The sequence below is a fragment of the Colobus angolensis genome, unplaced genomic scaffold, assembly GCF_000951035.1.
Source record: "Colobus angolensis palliatus isolate OR3802 unplaced genomic scaffold, Cang.pa_1.0 Scaffold85, whole genome shotgun sequence".
Classification (NCBI taxonomy): Eukaryota; Metazoa; Chordata; class Mammalia; order Primates; family Cercopithecidae; genus Colobus; species Colobus angolensis.
In genome coordinates this window covers 5,728,967-5,751,555 of record NW_012122376.1, presented here as the reverse complement: position 1 = coordinate 5,751,555, position 22,589 = coordinate 5,728,967, and the positions used below count along the sequence as shown (strand labels likewise).

Here is a 22,589-nt window from a genome sequence, read left to right as displayed (position 1 = left end):
CATTGTTCTCAACCCTAGCTGTGTATTAAGTCACTAAGGAGTTTTATAAAGTTGAGGTTTAGGTCACACTCCTCCACCTACTCTACTCCCAAGATTGGGATTCAGCCATTAGGCCTGAGTGTCAGTATTGTTTTAAATCAGGTTCCCCAAATGATTCTATGGTGCAGCCGGGTTCCAAACCACTGCTCTCTTATGTTCTAATGTCCTTCCCATCGAAGCTCTCATTAATCCTAATCATATACAACATAGATGGGAAGGTAGAAAGTTAAGAAGTGTGATCTTCCACATTTCACTTCTAGAAGAACTGGAAGGAGTGCCTCTACAGTCTTCAAGGCCGGTCTGAGCAAAACTTGTATGGCTTATTTTATACCTGGAGAATCAAAGCTCAAAGAAGATTCCTAAAAAGTAATCTTAACTTAAAAAGGTTGTGTGAACACAACCTTGCTGGGAGATTTGCCTCTGCTAGAATTAAATATGCTCATATTCACATGAAATCACTCAAACTTTTCACCCAATTATTGGAAGTTCAGTTCTACAAATGCAGTGGGCAAAGATGTGTTATGAACACACACCTCACCACCTCATCATCTCCAGTTCTTCCCCTACCCCAATCATTCCATTTATGTTTAGAAGGAATTCACAACTTGAATAATTAAACTTGTAACAGAATAAGAAATTCTGATTTTTTTTTTTTAATCTATTAACAGATGCTGGGACTGGCACAAGGATGTTTTGACTATACAATTCCATATATTAAAGAAAGGATGCAATTTGGCAAACGACTGTTTGATTTTCAGGTGTGTAATTATTAAGGTCTTTCTGGTGCGCTGGACTTCCCAGCTTCCTGTTAATGAAGGGCTGTGTTGAAAGCCATGGAGGGAATACCCTCAGGGGGATTTTAATGGGAGATGGGTAAGGGAAGAAGGAATAGGTCTCAGGGAGTGTACTTGTGAATACCTTGATCTTTGCCAAGGGCAGAGGAGTGTCCTTGAGGCCAGGCTGTGGTGTGATTCAGGATATCTTGGTGAGCACTATGAAGCTGTCTCCTCACTACTTCAGAAGCTCAGGGCAGGGGGTCTGGAGTCAGACTTCCTGGATTCAAATCCTGGTTCTTTTACTTACTAGCTTTAGGCCTTAGGCAAGTGACCTCATTCTAGTCTTAAACTGCCTCATCTATAAAATAACGATAAAACTACTTACCCAGTTTTAAATGAGGTATGTGTAAAGTGTTGCACACATTGCATGGGTATAACAAGTGCTCAGTAGATGGTAACACTTGTTATGGGCCCCCATTCAGGCCAGAACCGTGTGGTAATCCTCAGAGGACTGTACTTTGACACCTACGTCTCATGGAGGACACAGTTTGCTGCATTAAATACAGATGGGGTGCTCTCAGTCAAGCATTTGGGTAATACTGGTTTGGTCTAGTGCCGCGGCTTCTCAGAGTTCCCCAGGCAACCTGGGGATTCCTTGGTGGCAGTGGTATTCTTCCTGCCCTCCTTGAGGTCTTGCCAGGGTGGGGGCAGCCTAGAGTGGCAACTTACCAAACCTTTTAGGCAACCTGAAGGCATGTCACCTAAAATTCCAGAATAATTACTTTACATGGTTGCAAAACCTCCCTTAAGCAGCTCTAGGCTCCAAGTACAATTTCTGATTGCACTGCTAGCTGTCACGTTGCATTGTCTTCAGGTTTGTAATAATGACTAGGCCTCCTATGAGCACACTCAGATTGCACATGTGTAGAGATACGAGGCTGTGGACATGCACAGTCATTTTAAGACCCAGAAGGACTGAGCGAGGCAGGCCCAGCCAGTGCCTACCGCAGCCCATGCTGTCATTCCCATCTTATGCCTAGGAACCTGAAGCACATGGAGGCTGAGTTCCCAAGGTCATAAAGCTAATATGGTACCAAAAGTAGAGGTATTTTTTTGTCTTGGCCTCTAGTCGAATTTGTATTATACTAGAGTACTTTCTCAGAGCCAGCTACCACAAAGATTGCAGTGAAAGAGACAGAATGTAAAGGTTGTTTTGAAGGGAGGCTTTTGATCTTTATGCACAGGAAACTGTGTTCTTGTGCATATAGATAGATAGATTGATAGATGGAAGGGGTCAGGTATACTAACGGGTATAATCATAATGACATCTTTAGAGATGCCTAGTAGGGGTAGTTAAAAGAACACTTGATTTTTAAAATTAATTAATTATTTTTGAGACAGAGTCTCGCTGTGTCACCCAGGCTGGAGTGCGGTGGCGTGATCTCAGCTCACTGCAAGCTCCGCCTCCCGGGTTCACACCATTCTCCGGCCTTAGCCTCCCGAGTAGCTGGGACTACAGGCACCTGCCACTGTGCCTGGCTAATTTTTTGTATTTTTAGTAGAGATGGGGTTTCACTGTGGTCTCGATCTCTTGACCTTTTGATCTGCCTGCCTCGGCTTCCCAAAGGGCTGGGATTACAGGCGTGAGCCACCACGCCCAGCCTAATTTAGTTTTTAAAAATTTTGTGGGTACAGAGGTACTCACAAACATTTATGGGGTACATGAGATGTTTTGATAGAGACATGCTATGTGAAATAAGCACATCGAGGAGAAGACATTTTGATCTTAAAAAGCAACATTATTATAGCTGTATAATGCTTTCATTAAAGTTAGTAGAGTTTTTTCTAACACGTTATCTCATGTTTGCTTTGCATGCATTCATTCATATCTTTCTGACCTCGAGACTACATGGTCCTTGAGGGTAGAGACCAGCCTATTCATCTTTATTAATTTCAATTGTTTATTCAGTATAGATTTATATAGCATGTTCTCCATGCCAGGCCTTGTGTTCACAATGTAGTTAGGGAATGAGTATTCAGCAATGGTGAGTTCTTGTAGAGCAGGAGACATGCCTCAGTCACTTTCCTGCCTCTCTCAGTACTTAATGTGGCAAATGGAATAGACAGCATGGATGGTGACTGTAAGTTTAATTGAACTGAATGTATTTTGCAAAAATAATTAGAATCTCTGAGTTCCACATGAAAAGCCAAACTCCTAGAACAGTGATACTTGTGTAGAAACAGACAAATTCACTGATGGAACAAAACAGAAAAGCCGGAAATAGACCCATGCGTGTATGCAGATTTGATGTATGATAGAGATGGCATTACAGATCACTGAATGGGAATATTCTTTCTGTGTGAGAAAATAATGAAACTGTATTCCTACCTCACACCATACACAGAAAATAGATGTCAGATGTAAAGACATAATGTTAAAAGCAAAACTTTAAAGATTTTAGGAGAAAACAGAGAATATCTTTATAACTTCAAAGTAGGAAAGGTTTTTGTAAACGGACACAAAAAGGACTAATCCTAAAGATAAGATGGGTGGTAAGATTGGTAAATTTTTTTCCTGGAAAGATGCTATAAAGTGAAAAGATAAAGCACAGGGGAGAAGATATTGACTCTACACATAGGTTTGTGGGTGTTTAACTTACTATTATGCTTCATAGCCTACATATATGGAACATCGTCTTTTTTTATACATATGAAATTGTCGTGTATATCACATATTTCAGGAAGAGAAAGAGAAGAATCTGTAGGGTATTAACGAACAGTGCTGTTTTTCTCCAACTTGTCCCTCCCTTTTGTTTAGGAAAGGCCATTCCTGGGATTTGTGTGTGATTGCCTTAATCAAGGTTCACTGTCTTAATATTCATCACACATTATTATAATTATTTAATTGTCTGTTCTCCCTGCTAGACTATATATTATAAATCATGAGAACAAGGAACTCTGGCTGTAATGTTCAGTGCACTGCCTCCGTCACGCTCAGGGCGATGCCTGCTGTCTCAGAGGTGCCCAATAACTATCTGGGTGGATGGATAGGTTAGGCATGAGAAACATTTCAGTTTGTAATAAACATCTGTGCCTGTTATTTCCAGGAAATTGTTTACAAATGTTAATGTTTGTATTCTGGCTCACTAAGTTAACCGTTGTTTCTTTTATTGGCAAACATTTAGTGTGGACCTAATCACCCTCTAGAATTTCAGGGTGGTAGTAATTGGTGCTTCATATATTCTTCATTGCTTTGTAGCTAACATCTTTTAATGCCTGGAAGCCATATGCAAAATCAAAATTTTCTTAATTCAAGCAAATATAGAATATATTCAAAGTTTTGCTCTGCCAGGATTAATTTAAGCTCAATTTTGATCAAAAGAGAGTTGAAATAATTATTAAATATAAATCTTCATAATCATGAAGAATTACATGAACTTTGAAGTTTTTCTAGGAAAAGAGGATTTAACGTTACTTATAATGTCACATTTCATTTTAGATTACAAATTTTAAAGTGTTTAAAAGACGTGAATGTGAATTTCCTTTGGGATATATTTTGAGTCTGTCAGTGTTGTGTATCTAGGCAGGACTTTCAGGTTGAGGTGCTTTTTTGAAATCATAATTCTCTAACTTGGGCCTGACTGTTACAGGGCCTCCAACACCAAGTGGCTCACGCGGCCACCCAGCTGGAAGCTGCAAGATTACTAACATACAATGCTGCTAGGCTTTTAGAAGCTGGAAAGCCATTCATAAAAGAAGCATCAATGGCCAAATACTATGCATCAGAGGTAAAAAAAAAAAAAAAAGGAAAAGAAAAAGTAATTTAGCCTTCTTTTTTTTTTTTTCCAAATATATACTTATTAACAGTTTCTCTTGGGATTGTTGATTGTACTTTGGTTGTTTTTCAAGTTAAGATAACATGGACTCTTACTTCTTATAATAGAAAAGCAAAAAAGGAAAACTACCATAGGAAAACACTTGAATTCTGTGAGGTCTCAGTGATTCATTGAGTAGCCCAGCTCAGATAGACCACCCATCTCAAATCCATGGCTGAGCCTCCTCTGAATGAGGGTGTCATGCCTATGGTGTCAAGTTCAGGCAAAGTGAATGCCGTGGAAGATGATGGGTCCATCATATGAACAAATCAGATTTAAAACACCGAGAAAAGATTGTCTAAAACTTTCTACTCATACATTGGCTTTCTATAGCTAACACATTAGACTGTGGCTAGAGAATTTAGCCAAATCATCGGGCAGCTGTTTCGCAGCCTCAGCGGTATCTTACTCATTCCATGGCTTTAAATTCTCATTTAACCTCTCCAGCCCATAAATTTAAATCTCCTGCCTCAACTTCTTTTTGAATTCCAGACTAACATGTCCAACTTCTGCTTCACCATCAGAACCTGAACGTCATCTTGACTCCCTGCTTTCCCTCACCCCACACACTGAGTCCAGCATCATCTCCTGTGAATTCTACCCTCCAGATGAATTCTACCCCCAAAAGATTCCTTGAATGGTGTATTTGTCTCCCTCTCCACTGCCACCTCTGTACTGCAGTCACCTGGCTGCTCTCCTGGTCCCTGGTGCTTCCTCCCATCCAGCGTCTCTCCTTTTTCAAAGTGGCAGTGAGGCCATGTCACCTTCCCGCTTGAAACCCTTCAGTGGCTTCTCACAACAAATGGAACTCTATCCGTACTAGATTTCAATTGCTGCTATAACAAATTACCAAAAAGTCAGGGACCTAAAACAACGCCATTTCATTTTCTCTTACTTCTAGAGGTCAGAAATCTGAAGTGGGTCTCACTGGAATACAGGGGCTGCCTTTCTGCCATTCTGGGGGGCAGCTGTTTCCAGCTTCTAGGGGCTGCTCACATTCCTTGACTTGTAACCCCTTCCTCCATCTTCAAAGCCAACAATGTGGCGTGTTCAGATCTCTCTCTGACTCTGCTTCCTGCCTCCGTGGTCATGTCACCTTCCATGACTAACTCTCCTGCCTCCTCCTTTTCCTTATAAGGACTCCTGTGATTATATTACAGCCACCCAGATAATTCAGGGTAATCTCTCCATCTCATGTCCTTACCCACATCTGCAGACTCCCTACTGCCATGGAAGGCAGCATATTTGCAGCTCTGAGGGATAGGATGTGGACCTCCTTGAGGGGCCATTCTGCAGGGTCTCTCGCTCCTCCATTCTCTTTTCACACTTCACCCCAGTCCCAGCCTACTGGCTGTCTCAGGGGCTGGAAATTGAAGAGTTCATTCTCCCCTTGGAGGCTTTCCACATGTTGGTCCTCAGCTTGAAATGTCCCCTAGCTCATCCATTAGACCCCCAGTAAACATTTCCCGAATAAATGATATCCCTCAGCAGGCAGATTCACGTGAACAATGCTCTGATTTCTTAAGAAAATGGGGATTTAGTGAATTAATAGGATGTTTTACAGAAATGGTATGGAGAATGGGACTGAAGAGACAGTGCTAGTTTAGAAGATAACTTCAGTCCTTCCAATGCCACTAACAGTGAATCCATGTTGCTGAAAATGTTATCCAGAAGTGTTTATCGTGTAGAAGGTATGTGGTTTCAGTGTGTAATTGCACTTGCTTTTGGTAGATTGCAGGACAAACAACCAGTAAATGTATCGAGTGGATGGGGGGAGTAGGCTACACCAAAGATTACCCTGTGGAGAAATACTTCCGAGATGCAAAGATTGGTAAATAGATATTTATTTTTATTTTTATTTTGTTTTATTTGCCTCTGTAGGTATTTTGGCTGTTTTATTTGTCAATTTTATCCTAGGCAAAGGCAATTTTAATTTCTTCAGTATATGTTTATTGGCTCTCTTTACGTGGCTGGATTTTTTTCTTACCTTGTCCTTCAAAAAAAAATTGTTCTGTACTTTTTTTAAATATCAAATTGCCTTTTTAAATGCCTCAACAAGTTTTTTAGTAAAACTGCCACAAGTAACAGTCTGAACTTATGCATCAATTGTGGAAGAATCAAAATCTTCAACTTTTGATTAAACTTTAGTCAGTTTAATCCTGATCCTGGACATCAAGAAACCAAATGGAAAATTGTCATCTCTTAGTCAAAATTACTCTGTGAAATGGTACTATATTCAGGGGACATCAAGTGATGTGACTAGTAACTGTTTTATAGCAAGCGCAGAGGTGATGTTTATAGAGCTATTTCTTGTCTTAACTGTGTGCCAACTCCTCATTGTTCCTTCTGCTTCCTTTTGCTTAAGGTACGATATACGAAGGAGCTTCCAACATCCAGTTGAACACCATTGCAAAGCTTATCGATGCAGAATACTGACGTCTGTAGGAGTAGGGCCCCTCCCTGGTGTCACTGCTGTAAAATTTTAAACTGTTGTGTCTTGTTGGGAGTAAGTGCCTTGCATGGGAATAAACTTCCACAGCATTCAAATATTTTACTGAAGCCCTTAGTCAGGGTCCTGGGGGTTGGCCTTTTTGGTTTTCTTTTTTCAGGCTGTTTAACTTAGGCATAGGAGATCCACTTTGAAACTTGGGAAATAAGCACATATTTTTTTCCAAAACTGTTTTTAAAGCTCTATACATATATATTTTTTTTTAATTTGAGACGGGGTCTCACTCTGTCACCCAGGCAAGAGTACAGTGGCACGATCTCAGTTCACTGCAGCCTCGACCTCCTGGGTTCCAGTGATTCTCATGCCTCGTCCTCCCAGGTAGCTGGAACTACAGGTGTGCACCACCATGTCTCACTAATTTTTGTGTTTTTAATAGAGATGGGGTTTTGCCATATTGCCCAGGCTGGTCTCGAACTCCTAGCTTCAAGGAATCGCCCACTTTGGCCTCCCAAAGTGCTGGGATTACAGGGATAAACCACCGTGCTTGGCCGGATATTTATATTATCATTCTAGTTTCAGAGTATACAGAAGTTTCATCCCATCATTTTGAAAAATAAAGGTATCTGAAGTACAACATTACTTATAGAAATAGTTACTTTATATTCCTATTAAATCTTAATCTTGTGGCATCAGAGGAATATTTGTTATATAGTAGGCAATTTTTATCTAGTACTTTATAGATTCAACTCTAAGTTGCAAGTGAGGTCAAAACTGATGAAAATTTATTTAGAAAAATCTAAAAATTCTGGTTTTAAATATGGGAATCAGTGGAAAATAAGGGTATAATTTTGTAGGTCATATAATGGAAGAAAATATTATTTTAACAATGTAAAGCAATATGATTTGTTACTATAATTGACCTGTATAAAAGATACATTTCATGGTGGTTTCAGTAGGTCATTTTAAAAACCAATGTACATTAATTTTCAAGTATAAGGTTTAAGTAATTTGATTTAATAATCAGAAAATATTCAATACAGTGTTGGAATATTCTGTCATGCACTATTTTTCCGTTGACAATTTCTGTTAATTGAATACGATTTCTTCAGTCATGGTTATTGCACTTTATCCTGAATAATAATTCAGAAATTGGGTTTCGGTTCAGTGGTTCTCAAGAGAAAGATCTCTTGCCCATTAAGAAGTGTATCAAAATCTCATAAGAAATGAGGGAGAGAAGGGGGCTGTAGAGTTTGAAAAAGTATATTCAATATTAAAATAATTTTATATTTGGGAAGGCAAAAATGAATCTATTGTTTTGCTATACAGGTTATAAACAGGCAAAATCAATAAAATATATACCTGGTTGTATTAGTCCGTTTTCATGCTGCTGATAAAGACATGCCCAAGACCAGGAAGAAACAGAGGTTTAATTGGACTTAGAGTTCCACATGGGTGGGGAGGCCTCAGAATCAAGGTGGGAGGCGAAAAGCACTTCTTACACGGCGGCGGCAAGACAAAATGAGAAAGAAGCAAAAGTGGAAACCCCTAATAAACCCATCAGATCGCGTGCTTATTCACTATCACAAGAATAGCACGGGAAAGACCGGCCCCATGATTCAGTTACCTCCCCCGGGTCCCTCCCACAACACGTGGGAATTCTGAGAGATGCCATTTAAGTTGAGATTTCAGTGGGGACACAGCCAAACCGTATCATTCTACCCCTGGCCCCTCTAAATGTCCTGTCCTCACATGTCAAAACCAATCATGCCTTCCCAACAGTCCCCCAAAGTCTTAATTCATTTCAGCATTAACCCAAAAGTCCACAGACCAAAGTTGCATCTGAGACAAGGCAAGTCCCTTCCACTTATGAACATGTAAGATCAAAAGTAAACTAGTTACTTCCCAGATACAATGGGGGTACAGGTATTGGGTAAATACAACCATTCCAAGTGGGAGAAATTGGCCGAAACAAAAGGGTAACAGGGCCCATGCAAGTCTGAAGTCCAGCAGGACAGTCAAATTTTAAAGCTCCAGAATGATCACCTTTGACTCCATGTCTCACATCCAGATTACACTGATGCAAGACGTAGGTTCCCATGGTCTTGGGCAGCTCCGCCCCTGTGGCTTTGCAGGGTACAGCCTCTCTCCTGGCTGCTTTCATGGGCTGGCATTGAGTGTCTGCGGCTTTTTCAGGCACACAGTGCAAGTTGTCTGTGGATCTACCATCCTGGGGTCTGGAGGACAGCGGCCCTCTTCTCACAGCTCCACTAGGTGGTGCCCCAGTAGGGACTCTGTGTGGGGGCTCCAACCCCATATTTCCCTTCCGCACTGCCGTAGAAGAGGTCGTCCACGAGGGACCTGCCCCTGCACCTAACTTCTGCCTGAGCATCCAGGCATTTCCATACATCTTCTGCAATCTAGGCAGAGGTTCCTAAACTCCAGTTCTTGCTTTCTGTGCACCCACATGCTCAATACCATGTGGAAGCTGTCAAGACTTGAGGCTTTTGCCCCCTGAAGCCACAGCCCAAGCTGTACATTGGCCCTTTCAGCCACAGCTGGAGCAGCTGGGACACAGGGCACCAAGTCCCTAGGCTGCACACAGCATGGGAACCCTGGGCCCAGCCCTTAAAACCACTTTTTCCTCCTGAGCTCCAGGCCTGTGATGGGAGGGCCTGCCAGGAAGTTCTCTGACATAGCCTGGAGACATTTTCCCCAGGGTCTTGGGAATTAACATTAGGCTCCTTGCTATTTCTGCAAATTTCTGCAACCAGCTTGAATTTCTCCCCAGAAAATGGATTTTTCTTTTCTATTGCATAGTCAGGCTGCAAATTTTCCAAACTTTTATGCTCTGCTACCCTTATAAAACTGAATGCCTTTAACAGCACCCAAGTTGTCTCTAGAATGCTTTGCTGCTTCAACATTTCTTCTGCCAGATACCCTAAATCATCTCTCTGAAGTTTGAAGTTCCACAAATCTCTAGGGCAGGGGCAAAATGCTGCCAGTCTCTTTGCTAAAACATAACAAGAGTCACCTTTGCTCCAGTTCCCAACAAGTTTTTCATCTCCATCTGAGACTACCTCGCCTGAATTTTATTGACAATATCGCTATTAGCATTTTGGGCAAAGCCATTCAACAAGTATCTAGGAAGTTCCAAACTTTCCCACATTTTCCTGTCTTCTTCGGAGCCCTTCAAACTGTTCCAGGGCTCCTGGTAACTGCCTGTTACCCAGTTCCAAAGTTGCTTTCATCTTTTTGGCTGTCTTTTCAGCAATGCCCCACTCTACTGTTAGCATTTTACTGTATTAGTCTGTTTTCACACTGCTGATAAAGACATTCCCCAAGATTGGGAAGGAAAAGAGGTTAATTGGACTTACAGTTCCACATTGCTAGGGAGGCCTCAGAATCATGGCGGGAGGTGAAAAGCACTTCTTACATGGTGGTGGCAAGAGAAAATGAAGAAGCAGCAAAAGTGGAAACCCCTGATAAACCCATCAGATATCGTGAGACTTACTATCATGAGAATAGCACAGGAAAGACTGGCCCCCATGATTCAGTTACCTCCCCCTGGGTGCCTCCCACAACTTGTGGGAATTCCAGGAGATAAATTCAAGTTGCAATTTCAGTGCAGATACAACCAAACCATATCACTGGTGATGCCACTTCTTCAGTATTAGGGATTCTCAGTCAGAAGAGACCCCTTCTGTGGTACACTTCCTGAGTCCCCTCAGGAGGAAGGTGGACAACAGAGAAATGAGAGTTTTGATAATTTCTGAAAGAGAAACATGCGTTAGAGAGGAAAAATGTTCCCAGGCTCATGCAGTTGCTTAGAATAATCATTACTGTTAAAGGAGAAACATTTTAGTACTTTAATGAAAGGATAATGTTTATTTAAAAAACCTGACATTTCCAGAGTAATTTTGCTTTGCACATTCATATTTATTGAAGTGGACTAGTTTCTATAATGCAAATCAGAGTTAAATATTAAAAATTGTGTAAATACAATTGACATAGGAATTATATAAAATATTAGGAAGAAACAAGGACAAATTTAGACCTTGAATCCAAAGAGATAAAGCCTACTTGACTTTCAAATGGAGAGATGATGAAAACCCACTCATTCAGTCTTTCAGAACAAAAAGACCATAATCTGATGAGTAGGAGATGGATGAAATGCCCTACAGAGGCCTTGGACATCTTTAATTTCTGTGATTATGTGAAAGAGGTGGACTTTACAGATAATGGAGCAGAAGCCAACATTAGTAAAAAGAATCCCAACTTCTTCCTGTAGAATTAGAAACATGTGAAAGTACAATAAACCTCTTGTTCAAATTACCAGCATCAGAGAGCTTCCCATTTGCATCTGGACCTTGAATTTATATTTATTGATCAAGTTCTAATTTGTATGTATATTTTGTGCATATTCACAAATAACAGTTAAAATTATGTATTATAGTTAATATATGTACCTACCTTCTTCTGTTAGTGAATCAGTAAATGGTAAGATGTGTTATTTTATCATTTTTCCAAAGAGAATGGTGCAGGTTTTCCCTGTAGTTCCTGCATTATAGCTTTTCTTCTGATAACCATGACTTCAGGAGCTTTAAAACTATCTATCTTGCGTTTGTGTCTGGTGGAGAACTAGCCATTAGCCTTCTGAAGCCTGCCATTGTGGTTAATTTGAGGATTGGGCTGTCTTGGTGCTCAGAAGGTAAAGAACTGTTTGAGCAGATGTGTGTGGGCGGCACTGGATTCCACCCAACTGCCAAGTTAGTATTGTTAGAGATTTCATTTTACAACACAAAAATAAGCCCGTGTCAAAGATTTTTAAATTATGGAAAGTTAAACCTAGAAAGACCTTAGAGAACCAGCCACCCAACTCTCTCATTTTAAAAGTGAAGGATTCATAGCACAGATTACTTGCCTAAAATCATCCAGGAACAAAGACAAGAATCCAAATGTATTTGGGGACAAGAATTAGTCCCCAAATTCAGTGTTCTTCCTAGTATTAAACATTGCCCCTTTCAACAAATTTTGGATTTCATTCTTGTTATATTTCAGTACTCTTGTTGATTTATTTTAGGTTTAAATGATAAAGAATGAACGTTTCAGAAGTGTTAGGACTAATCAGTGTCATCGCTTACAATATGAATCACTTGCCAAACACACTGGCATTTAGCAAGCTCTCAGCTGTAACCAGCATGTCAAATGGGGGATCCTTTGGTTTCATTGTTATGATGTATTTTTTAAATGTACTGGTTATATCCTTGTTTATGTGTTTTTGCTGATCTTTTATAAAGCAGAAGTTTTGTTTTAATGGTATATGTTGGATTATATTCGATGTTACAAAACCAATATTCTATGGAGAATGAAAAAAATAAAGGACTAAATTAACAAGATTTTTGGTACTCTTATAAAGCAAAATTGTTTGTTATACATACAGATGAAATAAGAAAATAGTAATCTTTCTGTAAGATAGATACATCTTTGTTTACCAAACCAATAGCTTGCCTCTCATATAAGCCAATTTTGTTTGTTTTCAGAGAAGAGGTCTTATAATGTAGACCAAGTTTAAATTCATGATGCTAAAGAAAATTTTGCCAGAGGACCCCTTTTTTTAAAATGGCAAAATAAGCAGCTCTTCAGTAGAGAGTTTACCTCTTTTGAGCACACCCTTGCTGTACAGATATTATCTGGCTGATACGTATACCTGTGCTTTATAGTATTACTTTTAGAAAATGTGTATTATTGCACTTTGTACTCAGTGGTACACTGTAGCCTAAGGCTATAGGAAATTTCAACTTATTTTCTCCCCATTATTCTCTACATCATTTTAGAAATCTACGTATTAGTCCCCCCCCCCCCTTTTTTTTTGTCATTCAGCAACATGTAGTGAGTGGTCACTAGGTCCAAGGTGCTGTGGACTCTGAGCCACCGTGCAAAGATGAGTAAGAATAGCTCCTTGTTTAAATGTGTGCCCATTCAGGTGTCTTTTCTGTTCATCACAGAAAGATTGAGTAGAAAGCTACCAAGGTCACCCTTATGCAGAAATATTTCTTTACATCTATTAGAATGATAACAGTAAGTGCTGATACCATGTGCTAGCCATGATTCTAGACTCTTGACACATATTAACTCACAACAGCCCTATGAGGGAGGTGCTCTTGGTTATCTCATTTTATAGGCAAGGAGACTGAGGCATAGAGGGGTTTGATAAGATGCTTATTGGTAGATGGTGGAAATGAAACGCAAACACCAGCAGTCTTGCTGATGAAGGCTCTCCTAGATTTATTCTTTTGCATCTAAGTCTTGTTTATCTTCAGGAGGCTTCCAGTAAAATACTATCAACAACTAGCCCTTTATTCATTAATAATTCTTCATGAATGAGTTTCAGATACTTTGAGGCAGAGAAACTAGCTGAGAATGGGGCCTTTGAGACAAACGGGTGTGGTGGAAACGTGTGTTTGGGGAGAAGGCCTGGGAGAGTAGGTAAAGCAAAGGGAAGATGAAATTAGAAGGATGAGGAAAGCACTGAAAAGAAAACTAAGGAAACAGCAAAGAATCTCACTCTAGAATTTTGCCTGGGATTTGCTATATGCCATGTTTGACTCCTGATCTTAAAAAAAAATAAATAATAAGTAATTTATTGAGCCCAGGAGGTTTGAGACCAGCCTGGGCAACATGGCGAGGCCCCTTTTGTAAACAAAAACACAAAAATTAGCCAGGCATGGTAGCACATACCTGTAGCCCTAGCTACTTGGAGGCTGAGGTGAGAAGATTGCCTGAGTCTGGGAATTTGAGGTTACATTTAGCTGTAATTGCACTCCAGCCTCGGGGACAGAGTGAGATCCTGTCTCAAGAAAAAAAGAAAAAGAAAGAAAGAAAAAAGTAAAGACTCAAAGTTACCCTAGAGTGGGGAGAATGACAAAATCCATGATAGAAAAGAAATCTGAGTGGTGGCTACAGTGTCTGACACACAATTATGTGTACAGACAGCTCACAAAATAAGGAAAAAAACCTTATTTTTTAACATAAATCATGGTAAGTAGAAAATAAGATGGGAAGATAGGCAAACATAGTAGTATTTGTAGTTGCAAATGGGTTAAACTCAGATATTCAGATGGTGCAAACGAAAAATTTAAATCCCAGCTACATAAAGTTAGAAACACCTAAAACAAAACAGCACAGAAAAGTTGAAATAAAGAGATGGAAAAAGACCATACAAATGCTACAAAAAGGAAAGCAGGAATAGCAATGTTGATATCTAACAAAACGGAATTAAAGGCAAAAATAATTTTAAAGGATATCTCATAAAAAGGAAGAGTTCACCAAAAAAGTCCAGTAGTCACAAACTTTATGTCCCTAACAACGTAACTGGGAACTACACAGAGCAAAGCAAATAGAAATAGAATGAAAAAAATTGACAAAGCCATGATCATAGTTGCTGACTTAGAAATCACCAAGTCAAATAGAAGGTAAGAACAGATGTAGAGGATTTGGGTGGCGTAATTAACAGGTTTGATAAAGAGAGAGAACTTTTTTGTTTCTTTTCAAATGCAAATGAACGATCATTAGAATTTTGTCTCAAAGCAAATTTCCACAAATTCCAAAAAGATAAATTTTACAGGCAGCACTCACTATACACAATGATAAGTAAATATATAAACAAAAAAGGTAGGATATAGAAAAGCTAACCATGCTGGGCATGGTGGCTCATGCCTGTAATCCCAGCACTTAGGGAGGCAGAGGCAGGCGGATCGCCTGACATCAGGAGTTCGAGACCAGCTTGACCAACATGGTGAAACCCTGTCTCTACTAAAAATACAAAAAGTAGCTGGGCGTGGTGGCACGCCCCTGTAATCCCACCAGCTACTCTCGGGAGGCTGAGGCAGGAGAACCCGGAGGCAGAGGTTGCAGTGAGCCGAGATCGCGCCACTGCATTCCAGCTTGGGCGACCGAACGAGGGTCCATCTCAAAAACAAGCAAAAAACTAACCCTAGACTTTAAATTACCTGGATTAATTAATAAATAGAAATATAAATTACAAATTGTTGGCCGAGCACTGTGGCTCACGCCTGTAATCCAAGCACTTTGGGAGGCCAATGCAGGTGGATCATTTGAGGTCATGAGTTTGAGACCAGCCTGGCCAATGTGGCGAAACCCTGCCTCTACTAAAAATACAAAAATTAGCCAGGTGTGGTGGCTCACACCTGTAATCCAAGCTCCTCAGGAGGCTGAGGCAGGAGGACCGCTTGAACCCAGGAGGCAACGTTGCAGTTAGTTGAGATTACACCACTGCACTCCAGCCTGAGCAAAAGAGCAAAAAAAAAAAAAAAAAAAAAAAAAAAAAAAAAAAAAAAAGCAAAAAACGGATGTTGACAATGATATGATAAGCCCAGGTCTCGAATCTTCAGAGCTTCAGGGCGGCGGTACAAGAAGGCATGTCAGGGACATCCAAGGCAGCATGGTTTGTAGCAGCAAAAAGTTAGAAATGGCTGAGTAGGAGAACAAATAGGTAAATCATCGAAAATGCGCACAAAAGCCATTTTAAAAAGAAGGAAGATCCACGTATGGAGATGAAATCAAGTCATATTGTTTAAGGAGATAGTGAGTCACGTAGTATTTGTGCAGAACAATATGAAGCTACATATATTTCTGTAAATACAAACGTGTATAAATTCTTAGAAAAAAAAACTTGGAAATTAGCCAGGCACAGTGGTGTACACCTGCAGTCCTAGCTACTCCAGAGGCTAAGGCGGGAGGATCACTTGAGCCAAGGAGTTCAAAGCTGCAGTGAGCTATGATCATGACACTACACTCTAGCCTGGGCAACAGAGTGAGACCCCATCTCTTACAATAAAATAATATAAAGAAAAAAGTAGAAAGTATACTGCCACACCAATAACCGCATTTAACTCTGGGGGCCTGTGCTGGCACTGGAGGTCATTAGCATCATCTATACTATTTGAATTTTTATATTAGGACTATATTCTTATATTACTTGTGTAATAGGAAATTAAAACAACCTACCTGGCTACTGACATCTTTTACTTTTGTGCATCATTCTCCCTTTAACCGATTTTTCTGCTTTTCTCAAATAGCCACAGTGAAATAGGCAGCTCTATTTAGCCTCATGGGAGACCAGACTCTGACACAGAGAGCACAGAAAAGAGATCTGAAACCTATGAAGGTTTGACCTCCCTAGGTAAATAGCACTGTTCAGGTTTAAATGCTTATCCTAAGCAAAGGAATGCATGGCTTGCTTTGCCAAGCAGAACTGCACAGAGAAGGCTTTTTGTTCTCAGGTACAAATTGGGCCATTTGTACTGGCCTTGGGATTAGGATCTTGTCTCTAGTTGTGATTTGATTTTCTATGATTTGACCCAGGGTATTCAAATGTAATATTTCCTTGAATGTGAAACATTTGTATTAAGGAAAAAGGAAAAATTCAAAACTTCTACTCAAGTCAAAGGGCACAGGTCCTGTGTTTAAATTGGATGGACAAAGTATGGCCCAAGGGCCAAATCCAAGCCACTGCCTATTTTTGTTATGGCCTACAAGCTAAGAATAGGTTTTTATGTTTTAAATGTTATATAGGTATGTACAGTATCCTCAATTTTGCCTCTTGCCTACAAAGCCTAAAATGTGTGCTCTGTAGCACCTTTAGGAAAAAGTTTGCCAACCCCTGATTAAATGATTGCCTCTGAATCAAATTTTGAATGAAAAGGTTGGTCAGTCTGTCTTGATGTCATACCGAAAGAAGAGAAAGAGAGAAGACTTCTCCTAGGAACCTGAGCCATTATTCTCTCTTGATTTCCTTTGTAGACTTTCCAGCCCTATAGGCTCCCTCCTACAACCTACAAACATGATTGTCTTCCCTCACCCACAGTTTCTGTTACCTGCATCAACTGTGATTCGAAAATATTAAACAAAAAACTCCAGAAATAAACAACAGATAAGTTTTAAATTGCACAACATTCTGACTAGCATGATGAAATCTTGCACAATTCTGCTCTGTCCCAACAAGAACATGAATCATCCCTTTGTCCAGTGTATCCACACTGCCTGCCGTACCCGCCTCTTGGTCATCAACGTTGTCTGCTCTTGACATCCCGCCATCTTCATTGTCATGCTTGGTGATCTAGGATCGCACAAAGCAGAGGCTCCACCTTCTCAGACATTGTCAGAAGGTCGATAGTAGCCGAATGCTGCATCACGGTGCCTATGCCATTCACACAACTTCATCCTATCCCACATGCATTTTATCATCTCACACCATCACAAGGAGGGTGAGTACAATGAGACAGTGAGAGAGAGACCACATTCATATAACTTTTCTCACAGTGTGTTGTTATGATTGCTCTATTTTATTATTATTGTTAATCTCCTTCTGTGTCTAACTTATAAATTAAACGTTATCATATGTACAGGAAAAAAATACAGTGTGTATAAGGTTCAGCTCTAACTGCAGTGTCAGGCATACACTGGAGATCTTGGAACATATCACCAGTGAATGGATAAACGGGGGACAACCGTATGTTCATGTCTTCCCACCCTTAAAAAATCAATTTCCTGTGAGCCACTGCTCCACAGTGCTGAAAAGATGGATAGTGGTCACTCTACAGCAGTTCCTCATCCTCATTACTCCTTGATCCCTTTTTACCTGGTGTTCATTTTGTCAGTGAGTTTAAACAATGTTCTCAAAAGCCATCTTTTTACCTGTAATTGGTGACCTATTATATTTGTCCCAGTTTATATAGTTTCAGACACCCCTCGTCTTCCTAAAGCCTCTTTGCTCCTCTGACAAAGCACCTCCTCTTTTTCACTGACTCTTCCTTGGCTTCTTTGGCCTTAAATGGAAATTTTTTTATCAAGACTCTGCTATTGTGCCTCTTCATTCTGTGTACAATTGGTTCTAAACCTCACTGTGCTTTTAGAATAACTCCAAGAGACCTCAAAGTGCAAACTGTGGAATGCCATTCCCAGAGTGTACCAGTCATTAGATATAGTGTTTACTTTTAGATCTGTCCAGCAGGCTTTGGAAATTTATTTTTATTTTATTTTATTTCATTTATTTATTTTTGAGATGGAGTCTCACTCTGTCACCCAGGCTGGAGTGCAATGACACAATCTCGACTCACTGCAACCTCCACCTCCCAGGTTCAAGCAGTTCTCCTGCCTCAGCCTCCTGAGTCGCTGGGATTGCAGGTGCCTGCCACCACGCCTGGCTAATTTTTGTATTTTTAGGAGAGATGGAGTTTCACCATGTTGGTCAGGCTGGTCTCAAACTCCTGACCTCGTGATCTACCCACCTCAGCTTCCCAAAGAGCTGAGATTACAGGCGTGAGCCACTGCACCTGGCTGGCTTTGGAAATTTATGTCTAAAATGCAGGTGAAGGATGAGCATAGGAGACAGAGATCGGGAAGTCTTACGTAAGTCTGGTTGTATGAAAGTCAGATGAAATACTCAGGAAGGACTGGCCGTCTCCCGGGCTTTCTGCCCCCAGATCACGTGGGATGTCTGTAAGAAGGCACATTTCCTGACCTATGAGTCTTATCTTTGGGGCTGGGGCCTGGAAATCTGCATGTTTAGTAACCTGCCAAGGGATTTTCATCGCACACTAAGACTTGAGTAGTTGCTCAAAATGATTCCATCCCCAAAGTCCGTGCTCCTTTTCAACTTCTCCCCAGCACCCCAGTCCAACAGGACCAACGAGGTAAACCCCATGCTCCCTAGAGACCCACCTACTTAGCGAAGAAGCAGAAGGGGAGCAGGCGGGCCCCTTCCCTCTGTCCTCCTGAGGTCAGAGGTCCTTGCGGATCCCCATTCACTCTCCCAGTGTGAGGCAGAGAAGCTACGCGCCAACTGTTCTCCGAGTTCGGTGGAACCAAAGGCAATTTAGGGCAATGTGTTCACAATTCTCTACCCCAAAAAAGGAGCCTCCGTGGGGCTTGCTTTAATGAGATTTTACTTTATTAGTTCAAGAGTTAATGAAGAAACTGCTGATAAGATAAATCACCTTAGATGTGGTGTTTTGAAAATTTCTCTTAGAAATGGATTTTTTTTTTCCTTTTGAATATGGAAACTAATGATGAAGTCATAGCAGGGGTGTAAGTTTTGGTGCCTTTGGAGGGTCAGAAAGTAAGAAGGGAGAGCATTTGACTGAGTGGACGGTTCTTCAAACCCTACCTTAGTTTATATTCTGTCTATAACAGAAACCCATTACTATAAAATGTACATACAGTTCCTTTACACATTAATACTGCATCGTACCAACCCTATTGATTTTTCCAAGTAGACAAAGGCTAAGGATATGCTTATTGATTGTTACTCAGTGCATTTTAAATGTATTTTGTAATAAAGAGCATTTTGAGACTGAAACAAACTTTCACTTAACCAATGGGCTAGTTGAAATTTTAATTAAATGTTATTAAACATTTTTTGTAAAAAATAAGACTATTCACAATTCTACATTCAATGTCCATCAGCTAATGTAGAGAATTACAATCATATGCCATGCATGTTACAACTAGACCTATGTAGTTAATATAATGTAGGCGGAATTGTGAACTACTGATGTTGTAATATGTTGCTCAGGTACCATGTGAAACTGTTAGAAAGACAAACCAATTCGTGGAACTTCTGGAACTAACTATTGGAATACAAAGAGACAGAAGGTGGGAAGAGAAGCCAACACCCCGAAGAGCTTTGGTGGAATTACCTAATTTGGGGTAAAATAGAAAGAAACTTCTCTTTCTCCCAGCCCCTTTCTGGAATAGCCTCCAAAAAGACTGAGAGTGGAGACTGAGAAAACATATCTGTAAGACGGGTGGCCAGATAGGAAGCATTGTTTGGTTAGTGCTTTTTCTTTAAAGAGTAGCTGCTTAGTAACTATTTCTGTATTCATTTACTCATTGTCTTTATTCGAGTGGGGGCAGCTAAGATTTGCTTGGGGATATTAAAGCATCATTTAGAAAATCAACCTTTGGTATTTGCCAGCTCATTTTAGTGGATTTGCAGTTTGATAAACCACTTGGATAGAGGAGGTGCCATCCTTGTCTCAGGTACCTCGCGTGGCTTGAAACGGTGTCCACACTGGAAGAAGACATGTCCTCCATCAAGGGCATCCGTGAAGATCAATGAATGGTCCAAAACTATTCACAAGGAGGGTGAATCTGTTTAACTGCAGATATGGTTTCAGGGTGGAGTGTGGCACCTGGGTCCCAGTCACTAGTGGGCCGCCACCACTGGTTCCACCTCCAGAGTAATTTTTAAACCTGTCCAGTCTCTCTTCTCCACTAACACCATAGTCTAATCTAAGGTATGATTTCTCACTCGGAACAGCACAGTAAGCCTCTTGACTGGCTTCCAGCTTCCACTATTCCCAGTGTTCGATCCACTTTCTATCTAACAGCCTGAGACATTCTTTCAAATGTAAGTTGGATTACACTCCTCTTCCATGATTTCCCTAGAAATGTGCTGTTCAATATGATGGCCACTAGCCAGCCATGCATATCTATCTAAGTTTTTTTGGTCTTTTGTTATTTTATTTGGAGGATTAGTGCATATATATTCATAATGAGAGTCATCTATTGTTCTTCTTTTTGTGCTTTTAATCAGATGTTGGTTTTGTATTATATTTCATTATAAAATGATTTGAGAAATTATATTTTTATGATTTCAAATACCTATCTAAATTTAAATGAGTTAAAATTTTAAAAAATGAGCAATCATTTCCTTGATTATATTAGCCATGTTTCAAGTGCTCATTAGTTACGTGTGGCCAGTGGTGACCACGTTGGGCAGCACAGACATCTAACGCTTTTGTTTTACCTGAAAGTTCTGTCCGTCTGTACTGCTCTTGAAGATGCGGCAGTTTCTCCCTCAAAGTAGCAAGTGGTGCCCAGAGCTCCTGACCAAGCAAGCTGTATGGTCTCTAAGAACTTTGGGCTCTGAAGGAGTATGGCAAGCTTAATTTGGGGAGCTATTACTTTTTTTTTCTCTTTTCTCTTCTCCCTATTCAAGCAGGCTCCTACGATTCTTGCCTCCATCGAGGTTGGTGGCAGCATCCCCTGACTTTTGTCTAAAAGTCTAAATCCATAGAGAAGGACAAGGTTTGAAAAAAAAGAGGGAAATTAAGTCCAATGTGAAGGATAAGGCTCGAGGAGAGAAGAATTTTCCCCAAACTAAAGAGAAATTTCCCTAGGTTGGGGGAAGAGAGAGAGATGATTAGGTCCCATAAGTAGCCTAGACTAGCACCCCAAGGAAGTGCGTCAGAGGGCAAGAGGGAATGGCATGGGGGATAGCAGGAAGCTGGGTCCTAGGCAGATCTCTCCAGTCTCGCAAAAGATGCTGGACCTCAGGCACATTCCAAAGAAAGCGGAGAAGCTGGCCTGAAGGAAGCACCTGGGCTAGGAGAAGGGACCTCTCCCTCAAGGAGGTAAGGAGCACAGGAGGTGATGGAGGCTTAAGAGGCTCCTTTACACCATGGCCCTGGGCAAGACCCCAGAACCCAGATAGAACTGCTGGGGAAAAGAGCCATCACAGAGTTAGATATTCCATGGAATTATTGGGCCGAGGGCTCGGCGTTGGTGCCACACTGATTGAGGGTGTAAAAGGATGTAGGGTGTGATTTTTACTCTTTCACAGAACTAGAGCTAGAGTCCAGAGCTGCTTATGGATCAGATGGCCATAAGTCTTAGCATCCCTGGACAGTCCCAGTCTGTTGTCCTTAAGATTTGCTTGCTACTCCCTTATTTTGTGTAGCAGGCGTCTGAGCCCAGAGAGGCAAACGTCCTTTCTCCCAAGTTCCCACAGTAGATGACTAAGAGCGTAGGCACTGTCATCAGACTGCTGGAGTTTGGCTGCCTGCTCCACCACGTAAGTGTCCAACCTGCAGTGGGTGTCTCATGGCTGCCATGACAAAATACCTCATACTGGGCAACTTACAAGTAACAGAAACGTATTGCTCACAGAGGCTGGGAAGTGCGAGGTGCGGGGAGACAGGAATCTATCCGGTGGGGGCTCACTCCGCTTCATAGGTGCTACCTTTTCACTGTGTCCTCCCATGGCAAAGGGGCACACAAGCTGCCTCAGGCTTTTTTTCTAAAGATACTAATCACATTGATGAGGGTGGATTCTTCACTGAGGCCTCACCTCTTACTACCACCACATTGGGAATTAGGTTTCAACATATGGATTTGGGAGCGGGGGAACACAAACATTCTGACCAAGGTTGTAGTTACTTGACCTCTCTAAGGTTTTGTTTTCTTAAGGGTGAATGGGGCATGATCATGACACTAATGCCCACTTTGAAAGGCTGCTGTAAGGCATAAGTTACACAGTGTGTATGAGCCTCAGCAGACTACTGAGCCATTCCATAAATTACCAGCTGGGACCACAGGCTGGCTGTCCTAGCTCCTCATTCAATGTTACTGTCTCGTAATAAAGTC

The 22,589-nt window shown here is 40.9% G+C and overlaps 1 protein-coding gene across 1 annotated transcript in view; it reads left to right on the top strand.

The window, feature by feature from the left end:
* The window catches only part of ACADSB (acyl-CoA dehydrogenase, short/branched chain), a 38,063-nt gene extending 29,553 nt beyond the window's left edge, over window positions 1-8,510 (top strand). Inside the window, exons 8-11 of the mRNA XM_011930223.1 lie at window positions 708-797; window positions 4,466-4,603; window positions 6,422-6,521; window positions 7,056-8,510. Of these exons, the coding sequence (XP_011785613.1) occupies window positions 708-797; window positions 4,466-4,603; window positions 6,422-6,521; window positions 7,056-7,126 (399 nt within the window). The 3' untranslated portion in view covers window positions 7,127-8,510. The remainder of the gene's footprint in view (window positions 1-707; window positions 798-4,465; window positions 4,604-6,421; window positions 6,522-7,055) is intronic.
* The last annotated feature ends 14,079 nt before the right edge of the window (window positions 8,511-22,589 follow it).